Here is a 13674-nt window from a genome sequence, read left to right as displayed (position 1 = left end):
GGCAACCCATGCCTCTCATGTATGTGTACAAAAGGTAATTCGTCTACCTTGGCTTTTGTTTCCTCCCCCCACCATCTATGCCACATCTAACCCAGAGTCTCGTCTCAAAACGTCGCCTAGGACCTGCAACGCCTGCGCGGCCGTGGCCCCCGGAGGGGCTCTCTTAGGAAACTCCACCAACGCCATCCTGAGGGCCGCGACGGCAGCGTTGCCGTAAAAGTTGATGAAGCGCTGTTCGTGACCGTCAATCATGGACTTGAGCACCACGTACTGCGTGTTGGAGACGAGCTGCGGCGGCGAGTTGACAATCTGCGCCATGGCCTTCCAGTAGTTTGTCGGCGGGTAAGGGTTCGTCTTGGACGCCTTGCTGAAGTCCCGGAGCGCAATGGCCGCGAAGCCGGCGCCAAGACCCGTCATCCTGTCGTTGTGCGCCTGCTCGGGCACCCAGTTGCCGTTTTCCTTCTTCCAGCCAATGGCTCTGCGGCCGCCCTCCGTCTTGTCGCTGCCTCTAGAGCCGAAAAGGACGGGGCAGGCCACGCGGAATTTGGCGATGAGGATGTCGATCATGGAGCCGCCGCGCCAGTGGTAGTCCTTGTTGGAGAAGATTTGCGCCGTTACGATGCCGACCGGCTCGGCCGACTTTGGGTTCGCGCCGCCTTCGTTGGAGAATTGCTGGATGATCGCCTTGGAGAGGATGTTGAGGAGGTATATGAACAGGGCCGGTAGCTGCGGTCCGTTGTTAACAGCGCCTTCGGCTGGCTCCCTGTTTTGCTGCACGTATGTGCTTGCGTCGATTAGAGGTGACGGGACCTGGCCGCCGAGAGATTCGCGCAGTGCGGCATTGATCGTGGCAAGCTAAGACATCGTTAGCATTTGTCTTGTGACACCAACAAGACCAGACTTACGGGTTGCGCGTTTGCTCCTTTGCCAGCAGTCAGCTGCCCAATAGACTTCCTGATTTGTCTCCGCATTTCTCCCAACTTGCCCTTCAATGGATTCCCAGGCTGTTTTGACAGGGCTTCGACGTCCTTTCGCAGCTTCTTGAGAGCTTGGTGTATCTGGGTGTACCTGTCAACAGTCGGTTGAGCTGGCACTGGTGCAGGCGCGGCAGGCTGAACAGCGGGCTTCGGGGCTGGAGGCGCTGCTGCGGGCTTCGTGAGGAAACCATTGGATTGGGTTGACGGCGTAGCAACGACCTGTGCGGGTGCTGGTGAAGGCGCTGCAGTAGGTGCCTTCACGGCTGGGAGAGCTGATGTCGTAGCGGTTGTCAAGGGGGCTGGCTTTGGTGCGGCCGGCGGCACAGCAGCGGGCTCGGCTTTGGCCGCCGTTGTGCCATTGACCTGAGATTCTTGCGACTTCTTCGGCTCCGGCTTGGGCGGTTCAGGTACGGGTTCGGGAGGGAGTTGAGGAATCTGCTTGGCCTTGAGCTCTCTCAGCCTCTCTTGCTCGGCGCGCACTGCTGCTTCTGCCTTGAGGCGATTTTCTTCCTCTTTTTGTAGCTGTGCTATCCTCCGTTGCTCAGCTTCCAACCTTTGCTTTTCCTCCTGCAATTGGTGGACCTCATAGACCCTCAAAGCGGCGAGGCGAACACGCTCGTGCTCGAGCTGGGCAGCGGCGAGGGCATCGCGATGGCTCAGCTCTGAATTACGATTCTCGGAGAGAAAATCTGCTGTGAAGCCTCGTTCGGGGCTTGACTTGATGTTGCTATCGTGCTGGCTCCTCCGCGAAGGAGAAGAGTGCGCCATGGTTGGTCGCACAGTTGGCTACCAATGGCCTCGATGGTGTGGTCGTAGGTGGGAATTGAGACCAGGCCCTACGGCATCGGGCGGTGGGGTCAGGCGCGGGATGCAAAATTGCACCGACAACCGAGAGAAACAAAATCAACAAAACCCAAGGACCCAACACACCAACAAACGGCCGATCAGAAAGAGTGACGTCCGCGGGTGGGCGGTTGGATGGGGAAGGCAAGGCAAGGCTCGGGCGATTTCTGAGAGAGTCCAGACGAGGCTGTGCTTCTTGACGTCTTCGGGGCCGTTTGGGTCAAGTGGTGTCGTCAAGCGGACAAGGTATTGGTTGACGGTAGGTATGCCGTAGAAGGCGTAGGTACTGTCGAGTTCAGGTTGGGCGCGGCGTTGGTGTGGAGCAACAAAAAATAATACGATGTATCAGGCGCGCTTTGATGTGGGATAATGCTACCGTTCGCGGCGGCCTGGGGCTCTTTGAGGTGAATTGGGGGGGGGGGGGCCTGTTGCTGAGCTGTGGGAAAAGGCGATGACCCTTGTTGCGCTGTCGCCCTGAACCTGTGTTGCTGCTTGCAGCTCTACCCTTTTTGCTCCATGGGGTGGGTGAGCAGACGAGCAGACCAAAGTGATGGAGCAGAGCAGTCAGCAGAGCAGCCAAAGAAGCAGCAATCGACCAGACCTCAGTAAAAACGAAGAAGAGACGTCGCCGTGGTAGCGACCCAGGTGGGTCCAGTAGGAGCTAGATGGACGAATGATAGCTCTGAATCTTGGCAGAAAGGAGCACAGCGTCGCCGCTGTTTGGTCGGACCGCAAAGTGGGGCATTAGCTCGAACTCGGGCAGTCACATTTATTGCCGGGCGGTCAAGAATTGAGTACGAACTTCCTCGGTCTCTGCACCGTTATCCGTACCAAAAGTGCATTCATACTTTACGGAGTGCCTAGGTCAATGAACAAAAGTGAATATTCCTGTCATGTCGTTGAGATTCTGCAATTGGAGTCGGACCCGGCCCCAATTTCCAACTGGGGAGTCGGCTCAAGTCTGGATCTGGCCCGTCTCGCCTTGACTTTCCCTCTCGGTTTTGCTGGCCTGACAAATGAAAATCGGCAATAGCCAACACGACCGTAGACTGGACGGAGCGTCCGAGAGCTGGGCATGACGGGGAAGAGAATCTTCAACCTAGTATTCGTACCGATACCTGCTCAGATAGAGTGTGTGATGCCATTGAGGAGAAATCTTGTCAGGGAGGTACGTAGTAAACTCCACCGTTGCACTGGGGGGAATACCTAGGTATGTCAATCACAGCTCTGATGAATGATGACTGAGGGATGCTGCCATGCTGCCATTGCCCGGAGCTTCCTGGTCCTCATGGCTGGGGAACCGACCAGAGCAACGCAACGCAACGCAACGCAACGACAGGAGAGCTTGCTGCAGCCTGCAAGCCTCGCTCAGGTATCCGTACGGTACGGTACGGCGTAGGGGTTCTGTTGATGTGGTGTCCAACGATGCGGTATCCATCCGGAAACACTGGCGTATTCCTGTTCCCCCCTTGACTTGAGCCCTGCATTTGGCTTGCCCACCGCGCAGCACCCCCGTAGACGCCAATGTACCTAGTAAGTAGCCGCCGCTCGCCGGCCGCTGACCATCCTGTTGCCCCGAGGTACGAAGCCAAGGTTCCTGACTTGCTAGCCCTAAGTATTTCGTTTGTGCTGCTAGCAGCTTTATGCGTACACAAGGGAAGGTCATGTAGGTAGTCATACTGTTGACTGTGTCAGTAGTCAGTGCCAGTGTGCGAGACTAAAGGGCCGCAGGAGACGGAACTTGGCGGGCGTTCCAGTCCCAGTTCCAGCCCAGCCCTCGAGAGACTCGAGACTACGCAGTAGAGACTGAGAGTCAACCCCCCTCGGCTCGCTCCTTGCCCACCTACGTAAGGTGTCTGGGACGACGACTGTGGTGCGGGTGAGATGGGCGACAGGTTAAAGTCAGGGTGGTGCACTACGGCAAGGTACTGATCAGCAAAGTATCCGAGCGGCTAACCTGTTACCTGTCCTCGAACCCGGAAGCCCTGACCTGGTTCTGGCTCTGTCTCTGGGCCTGGCGTGCAGCGTAGGTGCGGCGTGGACTCTCCCCACCCGCGTCGAGACCTGACTGACTGGAGACGTCTGACTGAGTCTTGTTTCCTTGGGTGGGTATGTACTCTCGTACAGAGTATCCGCCACAAGGTACAAAGCACTCGACCCCAAGTCAGGCTCGTTCGGGGGCACGGAGGACAGGTACTTCCTTGCTTACCTATCCGCCCCTAGAGTGCCATGTTTGGGGACAAGCCGTCAGCCATGTACCTCTAGCTTGGGGTAAGGTACCTACGGATACCTGGCCTGGATTTTGTCGTTACCTCGACTTTTGGAGGCATTTCCAAGCTGGGCTGGTTGGGATAGCTACATACGAGACCCTTGGATGGGATTGCGAAAAGGATTGCGAAAAGAGCTCGAGGTGCGAATGATGCATTTCGGATCCAGTTGTGAAGGAAGGGATGTTTTAGCAGAAACACATGTAGAGTCCAGCACGAGTACACAAGCTTCTGCTGCAGACAAGATCAAACCAAGCAGCAGCCTGCACCACCATCGTCATCATCATAATCGCCGCGTCTCCCGCCTGCCTACGTAAGGTAAGATACTTGGACTACCTACCTCGCCTGGGTACGACCTGTCTGTCTCCCTACAGGGCCGCCGTGTGTGCTATTGCCTTCTGGTAAATCACTAGCGCACCATGTACCTTGTCGTCTACCAGCGGCTCAGCTTCCAGTGCCAGTTGTGCTCCTGGGAGGTGTGCTTCGTACCCAATGGTGGGAAGGCATTCGTATGGTGAGGTAAGGTAGGTAGGTACTTTTATACTTACCTTAGCTACGGGACTGGCCCGGTGTCTTGAGTCTTCCCACCAGGCGGGCCGGCTCTTGCTGCAACTGCCTGTCCCTCCTCCACCGGGGCGGGTGCTACTGCTGTCCTTGCTCCTCCTCCTCGCTCGCTCTCTCTCCTCAGGTCTGCTCCCCCCCCTCCCCACTCCACACCCCCCCGACCCGACTCGCCTTTCGCAACAAACCCCCCGTCAGTCTCTCCCAGAGAGGACATTCCCATCCTGCCTCATCTTCTTCTTCACGTCTTGTCTGCCTCATCCTTTTTTTCCCACCTCAACCATCACTTCGCACACTCCTTGCGAGCTCCTTTCCCTTCCACCTCGCTCCGTCTCGCCAGACATCCAATCCTCTCCTCCCAATCACTCCCCAATCCATTCCATTTTCAATCCCTCATCGATCGATCAGACAAACAAGAACTACCTTCCTTGAACCAGAAGCAACCACGTCCACAAATCCAAAAGACCAACCAAGAGCCCAAAACCACATCCATCCCAGTTCTCCACTGTCTTTAGTCCGCCAACTACATACGTCAATACCTTACGTGCCACATCATCCCATAAAGCTTCATCGACGCCTACGCCGACCACTCGGTACCCGACGCTATCAATCCTACCCCCATCCGTCCTTTATACCAACGACGCACTTGACGTGCATTACAAGATACAAAAAAACAAGAAGCCAATCTTTCATCTGCGTGACTGCCCATCATGGAGCAGCAGCAGCAACAACAGCAGCAGCCGCCGCAGCAGCCAACCGGCGGCGTCCCAGGCCCAACCGGCCGACGGCTTCACATTGCGCACAGGAGAAGCCCTTCCGAGCTGACTCCGTTGATGAGCATGTTTGCCAACCCGGGTAGTACGTTGATTCGCATCTTCTTCCATCATTTCTCCCACCTTCACACATGATCTTGCGGCTCCTGCGCGATGCCCCCGACCCCGCGTCATCCGTTTCATCATACCAAATTGAACATCGATGCTGACAATGAGTCTTGCTTTGCAGTGGAACAGCTAGCTATTCAGCAGCAGATTGAGCTTTTGCAGCAACAGCAGCAACAGATCCAAGCTACGCAGCAACAATACATGAACATGGGAATGATGCCCCCCACCCAACAGCTCGGTCCAGGCGGTGCTTTCAATCCCCTGCAGCCCGGCATGGCTCCCCAGGGCGCCTTCCAGTTCCCCCAGCAGATTCCGCAGCAGAATGTCTCCATGGGCGGTCCTCCGACCCAGCCAATGTCACATCGCCGTAATCAGTCGGCACTCCCCAACATGGGAATGGGTCCTCCTCCCGCCCCCTCCTCTGGTGCATCCGGCACGAACTTCAATGATGCCTCCGGCGCCGGTCCCGGCAGGGAAAACTCCGGTGGCCGTGGCGGTCGTGGTGGTGGTGCCGGCGGCGGTGGACACCAGCGACGTCACTCTTTGGCGCTTGCCGACGCGAAGAAGGCGGCAGAAATCGCACAGCAGAAGCGCACGACATCCGGCTTCTCCTTCCCAATGTCCCCCTCCACTGAGGCCAGCGCCGAGGGTGGTGCCTCCGCCCCCGCCCCCGCTCCGACTCAACCCGAGGCTCCGATTGCTCAGGGCACTAGTGCCGGCCGTGGGCGCGGTGGCCATGGTCGCAGCCAGAGTATGGCTGTGAACGGTCGCGGCGGCGCCGCTGGGCGCGGTGGCTTCTCTGGTGATGCTAGCCAGAACGACTTTGGTCGTCGCGGCAGCCAGACTGGCGGCGGTGGTCACGCCAGAACCGGCTCTCGCAACTTTGACGGAAACTGGCGCAACCAGGGTGCTAACCAGGGCCAGGAGCAGGGCGGCTTCCAGCCGGGCCACCGCACTCGTGGTTCTGTAAACCAGTCCATCTCCAACATCGGCGCATTCCAATACCCCGGTCAGCCTCAGCTTATGCAGATGCCCGGCAACATGCTCCCCATGGGCATGTACCCGGGCCAGCAACTGAACCCCATGCAGATCCAGCAACTTCAGGCCCTTCAGGCTGCCCAGATGGGCGGTCAGCAATTCGTTGGCCTTCAGGGCGGCCAGCATGGTGGCCAGCTTGGTGGAAACCAGCAGCAGCAACAGCAGAGGAAGACTCTTTTCACTCCTTACCTCCCCCAAGCCACCCTCCCGGCTCTTCTCGGCGATGGGCAGCTCGTGTCTGGTATTCTTCGCGTGAACAAGAAGAACCGCAGCGACGCCTACGTTTCCACTCAGGACGGCCTGCTTGATGCTGATATCTTTATTTGCGGTAGCAAGGATCGCAACCGTGCCCTTGAGGGTGACTTGGTTGCCGTTGAGCTTCTGGATGTTGATGAAGTTTGGTCCCAGAAGCGTGAGAAGGAAGAGAAGAAGAAGCGCAAGGACATCACCGACACCCGTTCTGGATCCACCAACGGCCAGAACCAGTCATCCGGTAACAACGATGACAACACGCAGCAGGAGGGCGGCATTCGTCGTCGCGGCAGTCTGCGCCAGCGCCCCACTCAGAAAAAGAACGACGATGTCGAGGTTGAGGGTCAAAGCCTGCTTCTCGTCGAGGAGGAGGAGATCAACGATGAGGCCAAGCCCCTGTACGCAGGTCACATTGTGGCTGTCGTTGAACGTGTAGCTGGTCAAATGTTCTCGGGCAACCTCGGTCTGCTCCGTCCCAGCAGCCAGGCTACGAAGGAGAAGCAGGAAGCGGAGAGAGCCGCCAGAGATGGAGGCAACAACCGCCACCACGACAACCGTTCGCAGGAGAAGCCCAAAATTGTTTGGTTCAAGCCAACCGACAAGCGCGTGCCGCTCATTGCCATTCCGACTGAGCAGGCGCCGCGCGATTTCGTCGAGAAGCACCAGGACTACGCTGATCGCATCTTTGTTGCCTGCATTAAGCGTTGGCCGATCACCTCTCTGCATCCTTTCGGAACCCTTGTCGAGCAGTTGGGCCGCATGGGCGACCTTAAGGTGGAGACCGACGCTCTGCTGCGCGACAACAACTTTTCTTCCGATGAGTTCTCCGAGGCTGTGCTGCGCAGTGTCGGCCTTCAGGACTGGTCTCTCGCTAAGGAAGAGGAGGCTGCCTTGGCTGCTCGCCGGGACTTCCGTGATGAGAGGGTTGTTACGCTCGACCTCAACGGTTCTCCCGAGCTTGCCAATGCCATCCACATCAAGACTCAGCCTGATGGCAAGATTGACATTGGTATTCACATTCCTGATGTTACTCACTTCGTCAAGCCCAACTCGCTTGTCGACCGAGAAGCCAAGAAGCGCGGCACCGCCGTTCACTTGGTCAACCGCACATGCGCACTCCTTCCTCCCAAGATTGGTGGAGAGGTATGCTCTTTGGCTCCTGGTGAAGAGCGTCTGGCTGTCAGTGTTCTCTTCCGTGTTAACCCTCACAACGGCTCTGTTGCCGAGGGAGACACTTGGATCGGCAAGAGTATCATCAAGAGCACTGCCAAGATCACTATTGAGGAGATCGACTCGGCTCTGAACGGTCAGGCCGATTGGAAGCACGAGTCTCTTCAACTGAAGGATGTCCAGATCCTTAACGTAAGTTCCACTGAAACTTGCATCTGAGCTGCACTGACATTATCTAGGCTGTCGCTCAAAAGTTCACCGAGGCCCGTCTTGGTGCTGGCGGTGAGCCTATCGCGCCCCTCAGGCTTCTGCAGCAACTCGATGATGAGAACATTCCCATCAAGCACAACATCTTCGATTCTACCCCTGCCACTGAGCTTGTCGAGGAGCTCATGCACAAGGCCAACACTTACGTTGCCCAGCGTCTCGCCCAGGCTCTGCCTGAGAAGGCTCTTCTGCGCCGACAGGGCCCCCCCAATGCTCGTCGCCTTCAGACCTTCGCCGATCGCATGAACGCCCTTGGCTACGAGGTTGAGACTTCTGGCAGCGGAAGCATGCACAACAGCCTTTTCAAGGTTGACGACGCCGATATCCGCAAGGGAATGGAGACGCTTGTCCTCAAGTCTATGCAACGTGCCAAGTACTTCATTGCCGGCAAGACTGCTAAGCAGTTGTGGCCTCACTATGCCCTCAACTTGCCTCTTTACACTCATTTCACTAGCCCCACGCGGCGCTACGCCGACATCATCGTCCACCGTCAGCTCGAGTCTATTCTCTCCGAGGGTAAGATTGAGTACACGGAGGAATTGGAGAGCCTTGTCAAGACCATTGAGTCTTGCAACACCAAGAAGGACTCCGCACAGAATGCCCAGGAGCAGAGCATTCACATTGAGTCCTGCCGTGAGATGGACAAGAAGCGCCAGCAGGTCAACGGCGATCTCATCACGGAGGGTATCGTCCTCTGCGTGTACGAGTCGGCCTTTGACGTTCTCATTCCCGAGTGGGGCTTTGAGAAGCGGGTGCACTGCGACCAGTTGCCCCTCAAGAAGGCCGAGTTCAGAAAGGAGAAGAGAGTCCTTGAGCTCTACTGGGAGAAGGGCGTGCCCAGCTCCGCCTACGTACCGGAGGACGAGCGCCCCAAGGCTGCTGCGTCTGTAAGAAACGCCAACGCTGCTGCTGCTGCTCGCCAAGCGGAAGCTGCAGAGCGTGCCAAGAAGGAGAGGGAGGAGGCTGCACGCAAGCAGACCGAGACGGGCACCATCTCTACTGACGACGTCGATGCCCTTTTCGACGACGATGACGACAATGCGTCGGACGTTACTGAGGCCATGGCTGGAGCTTCGTTGGCCGAGAGACCCACACAGAGCGTCCCCGGCTCCCCGACCCGATCCGATGCCAAGCCCTTGCAACGCACCAGGTCCGACTCCAAGGTTCCCGCACCTGAGGCCCCCGAGGCCCGCCTGTCGAACAAGGAGAAGTACCTCAAGCTTTTCAAGCTGCGTGAGGAGGGAGGAGAGTACATTCAGGACGTCACGGAGATGAGCAGGGTTCCTGTGATTCTCAAGACGGATCTGTCCAAGAGCCCACCGTAAGTTTACAACTATCTATCAAAGTCTGGAGATGTGTGCTAATTCGAAGTAGCTGCTTGACCATTCGGTCTTTGAACCCCTATGCTCTGTAAAAAGGAGTTGTCTTGACATTACCTGTCCCGTGTGGTGACACGGTGTGATGATCGTTTCCAAGAGATTGGCGGGCACATTGTGCCTTGTCATCGACTAAGATGCATCATGAGTGATGTAGAAAAAGTTTGGGTGAGAAGAGGGATGATACATTGCGATTGGGAAGGGAGTAATAGCCAGCATATCTTCGTCCCTGGATGAGTCATATAGCACGATAGGCCTGAAGTCTGAAGTCGAGAGGAGGGCGGTGGATGAAATAGTAGAGATAGCGCCCATGAGTTAGTCAAAATGGTACCACCAATTGCACACACTATAACGCGCAACCAGTGTCCTCAAAACTGAAGGATCGCCCAGATACTTTCGAAAGCTGCGAGTGGTCAGCCAGGCATGTGGAGAGGCATGGCATCTGCAGACTGCGAGATTATACGTCTTCCACGCGGAGCGAGCAGGGCTACCCTTGCGCCGCGTTGCAGAGTCAGCGGGTTGGACTCCTGTGGTGCGTGGGTTCCAGGGGGAGGAACTTCGGTAGAGTTTCAGCTGCGGTGGTTGACAAGAGAGCCGGTTTGGAAAATTGACGTGATGACTTATGCCGGTGATTGGGGGTGTGTGGGGACGACAACACCTTGCACAAAGGAAGACGTGGGATGGGCTTTGGTGGTGGACCGGAGACACGGGATCATGAGGCGCTGAATGGGCTCGGAAATAGGGAAAAATCCAATGCGACCCTCTGGAGTTGAGGAGGCCGCCATTCGGACAGTGGGTATTTCACCATCTCCATGTCCAAAGCTGGAGCAATTACTTAGCTGCATATTCATATTTATTTCCTCATAGGTACGATTTACAGCACTAGCGCAAACGCGAATACGATGCTATTCGCAGGTGTATCGAATCTCTCGACGAGATTCCGCAGCGCGACGCTGCAGTTGCGCTGCATCCGTCGCCAAAAACGGGCTGTCAGAGGGCGGCACAACAAGTCCCATCACAATCGTGGACTTCTTGGCACGGAGAAACTTCCCGTCTTCACAGGGACCTGACCTTTTGTGACAATGAAAAAGGATTCGTACGAGGTTGCATGAGTAGGGAAAACTTGGGCAAGGTTTCTAATTCGACCGTACGGCGCAAGTTTGTGGGAGCAAAGGGTGAAATGGAAGCATTATAACCCCGATGACGAGGGAACCCCTGGCCCTTTACGTGTTAAACTCCTGGTTATGGTTGTATTCCTGACCCCCTCTCCGAGTTCCACGACGGGGGATCTGCAACGAGTCCAAAGTTCAGATTACCTGATGTCCTGTGAGATCTGCGCGGCGATCGCCAGGGGCGCGATGGGGGGGAGGAGAGGGACGGAAGACTAAATTTTTCGTCGGATTGAAGCAGCATGGCCCGGCTTGATCGTCGTCTTCACATAGATAGAGTGGGAGATCTTTTTTTGACAAGCCGTTGGATAAGAAAAGATGCGAATTCGCCAAGCCCGGCTCGCGTAGGATCGAGAGACCGGAGCCGTTGTCGACCGCTGCTTGACATTTCCGGGCTCCCGACATTGCTTCTTCAGGCATTGCTCACAGACCTTTGACATATTGGCATTGGAGGCGCAGCGCGCTACCTACCGAGAAGCCGGAAACCTGAGGAGAGTTGCTTCGCTATTTCTCTCCGAGCATGCCGTGGCCCAAACGGCTGCGGGGCAAAGAAGAAAAAGTTATTTCCGAAGGCTTGAACGGGATGCTCAGCTGTCCGAAGACGAGTCGGCGAGTGGGATAATCCACAAAATGAGCTTGCGCCCGACACGCAGTGTAGAGAGGTAGACAGGCGAGGACGAAGGGGTTGCGTTTGTGTCAGGCGCGCGCATATAGTGTACGCTAGCAAACGATGCTGGAATCATGATGTCGTACTGGTTCAAGCAAGGCAAACCGGGGCCAATCTTCGAGTTTCGAAAGGTTGATAACAGGGGTGTGCTTGCGAAAGGGACGGGCTTTTCGGAGGTTTCTTTTCTCTGGCTGGTGGGGATGGGTGATGAGAAGGACTTGAAGAAAGAGATGATGAGCGTGGCGGTCGTGGCTCCCATACAACTCGGGTCACGGGTAGACGGAATGAAAGCCTGGTCGAGTTGACCCAGACAGGCTCCCCGGGCAATAGAGAAATGGGATGGGTTCCCTTCTCTTTGCTCACAAATGGCGAGTTGGGACGAAAAGAACGGTTTGGAGCCTCCAAAGGCTTTTGAAACGGTTTGCAAGCCCTGCAAGGTCTTGGCTTGCCGAAACGAGCCGTGGAAGAACGGGTCTGGCTATGTAGTTAGCGACCATCCGGTGTCGAGTCGTTGGGATGGACTGAAAGAAAAGAAGAAGATTGAACGGAGGTCGAGACTTGGATGCCATGGCCTGATAGAAGTTCGATGTGGCTAGAGAGCATATTTTGGCCCAGCTATTGGACGCTGCCGAATAAGATTTCCGAGCCTAATGTTGTTAACACATTCGAGGAACACTGAATCTCTAAGTCCCTGCCGAGGCAGCCCGCAGGCAGCTCGAGGTGTTCCATTGCCGATAAGCTTAAGTGGCTAGTCTATTGAGGCGGTTTGGAATTAGGACCAGGCCGGAAAACAGGCTGTCCATGAAGTGACAAGGTCAGTGCTTTGGTTGCAGAGCCGCCCTCGTGTAGCAGGCCTCGAGAGTGGGATGGCCGTTTACTAGTGGGCTGCGAGGAGCTTGATGGCGTTAGGCTAGGTGAAAGGCTAGATCTGGGGTTGCTTTGCGGTCGTTTCCAAGAAAGCCAGATCACGAGTACATGTTGGTGGTCATTCGTTTCTCAACTCCTTGCATGGCCTAGTCAGATTAGCAAGCTAGACACCCTCGAGTCAGCCCAACGGCCTACCTAGCTCTCCCATAGAGGACGCCTAGGAGGCCGGTCGAGGCCAGTGCTCTGGCTGTCAAGATCACGAATTGTGATTGACGATGCAAGACAGATAACCTCTGGCAGCCGGGGCTTGCAGATCATGGCCCTAGACCAACGGAGCGTGGCACCCTTGGCGAGAGACCAAAGGAGGATCTGAAGTCCTTAATCTTTCATCACCCAGTTGGCAATGTCAGAAAGGCGTCGATCGCAGTGGAAATGAGCATCGTCTCCGTGTCGCAGGATAGCGGCAGTATACGACGCCCGGGTGAGTTGAATACATGCCTGCAGCCTTGCCCAGGAACGCGAGTTGTCGGATGGATGGATGGATGAATGGATTAGTGGTGCGTGATTGTCTGGCCTCGGCGGTGTGGGATGGACGGAAACAAGAGACCGGCGTGGGAAGTTGAAGAAAGGCGGCTCAGAAAGCGAGGATTGAGGCAATGGAAAGAGACGTTACCGAGAGAACGTTCCTGCAGATGGCCGAGTACGTATCCACGCTAAGCCCAGCGAGGTTCTGCCGGGAGAGACTCCACCCGGGCGGCGACCAATCAATAATCGCAGCAGGAGCCAGTGACAGAGTGGTCCGGGCGTTCACGGACCGGGGTTTCTGACGTGAGAGACGTATCACATTGGTTTCGGTCGACGGCCCGTCCGTGACCCGGGTCAACGTCTAGTCTTGGCTGGGGGTCACGATGCAACAAAGTTGGCTCGGCTGCAATGCCAAAACAGTGGCGAGCGAGGGGGCCTTCAGTTACGTTTACCTCTTGACCTCCTCGGGGGCACTCAGGAACCTCTATTTCTCTCTCCCCCCAGGACTCCCGGTGGGGTCACCGCCCGCAGGACCCTTGCATTACACAACAAAGTCATCGGGTAAAAAAGAAGCGCAAAAACAAGCTCGGCAGGGGGTCGCTGCAACATCTGGAAACGGGCTTCATCCTAATCTAAGGAGTTGATCAAGTCCCTTGCCCATTCCTATTTGGCCCCTGTTTTTTAATGATTCATGTTGTCTGATTGGTGCTTTGGGCCCTCGAGTCTCTGCCGATTCGTCGAGCTTGTTTGGACCGCAGCGAAACGAAACATGCAGAGAGTACTCCGTACTCCGTAGCCCTTACTGCTGCACCTG

The 13674-nt window shown here is 56.2% G+C and overlaps 3 protein-coding genes across 3 annotated transcripts; 1 reads left to right on the top strand and 2 right to left on the bottom strand.

Annotated features, from left to right (window-relative positions):
- Window positions 1-75: 75 nt before the first annotated feature.
- Window positions 76-1745, bottom strand: CPAR01_08384 (GLE1-like protein; the record flags this gene model as incomplete). Its single annotated transcript, XM_060492652.1, has 2 exons — window positions 76-855; window positions 906-1745. The coding sequence occupies 2 exons, from the start codon at window positions 1743-1745 to the stop codon at window positions 76-78; spliced, it is 1620 nt and encodes a 539-aa protein (XP_060349022.1).
- Window positions 1746-3511: 1766 nt separating this feature from the next.
- CPAR01_08383 (uncharacterized protein) lies at window positions 3512-4483 on the bottom strand (the record flags this gene model as incomplete). Its single annotated transcript, XM_060492651.1, has 3 exons — window positions 3512-3748; window positions 3811-3892; window positions 4428-4483. Coding segments are annotated over 3 exons (375 nt in total), but the record flags the coding sequence as incomplete, so codon positions are not given.
- Window positions 4484-5358: 875 nt separating this feature from the next.
- Window positions 5359-9670, top strand: CPAR01_08382 (RNB domain-containing protein; the record flags this gene model as incomplete). Its single annotated transcript, XM_060492650.1, has 4 exons — window positions 5359-5506; window positions 5651-8181; window positions 8229-9577; window positions 9631-9670. The coding sequence occupies 4 exons, from the start codon at window positions 5359-5361 to the stop codon at window positions 9668-9670; spliced, it is 4068 nt and encodes a 1355-aa protein (XP_060349020.1).
- Between the last annotated feature and the right edge of the window lie 4004 nt (window positions 9671-13674).

This window comes from Colletotrichum paranaense (assembly GCF_030867605.1).
Source record: "Colletotrichum paranaense strain IMI 384185 chromosome Unknown Scaffold_6.1, whole genome shotgun sequence".
Lineage (NCBI taxonomy): Eukaryota > Fungi > Ascomycota > Sordariomycetes > Glomerellales > Glomerellaceae > Colletotrichum > Colletotrichum paranaense.
This window is presented reverse-complemented; position numbering and strand designations above follow the sequence as displayed.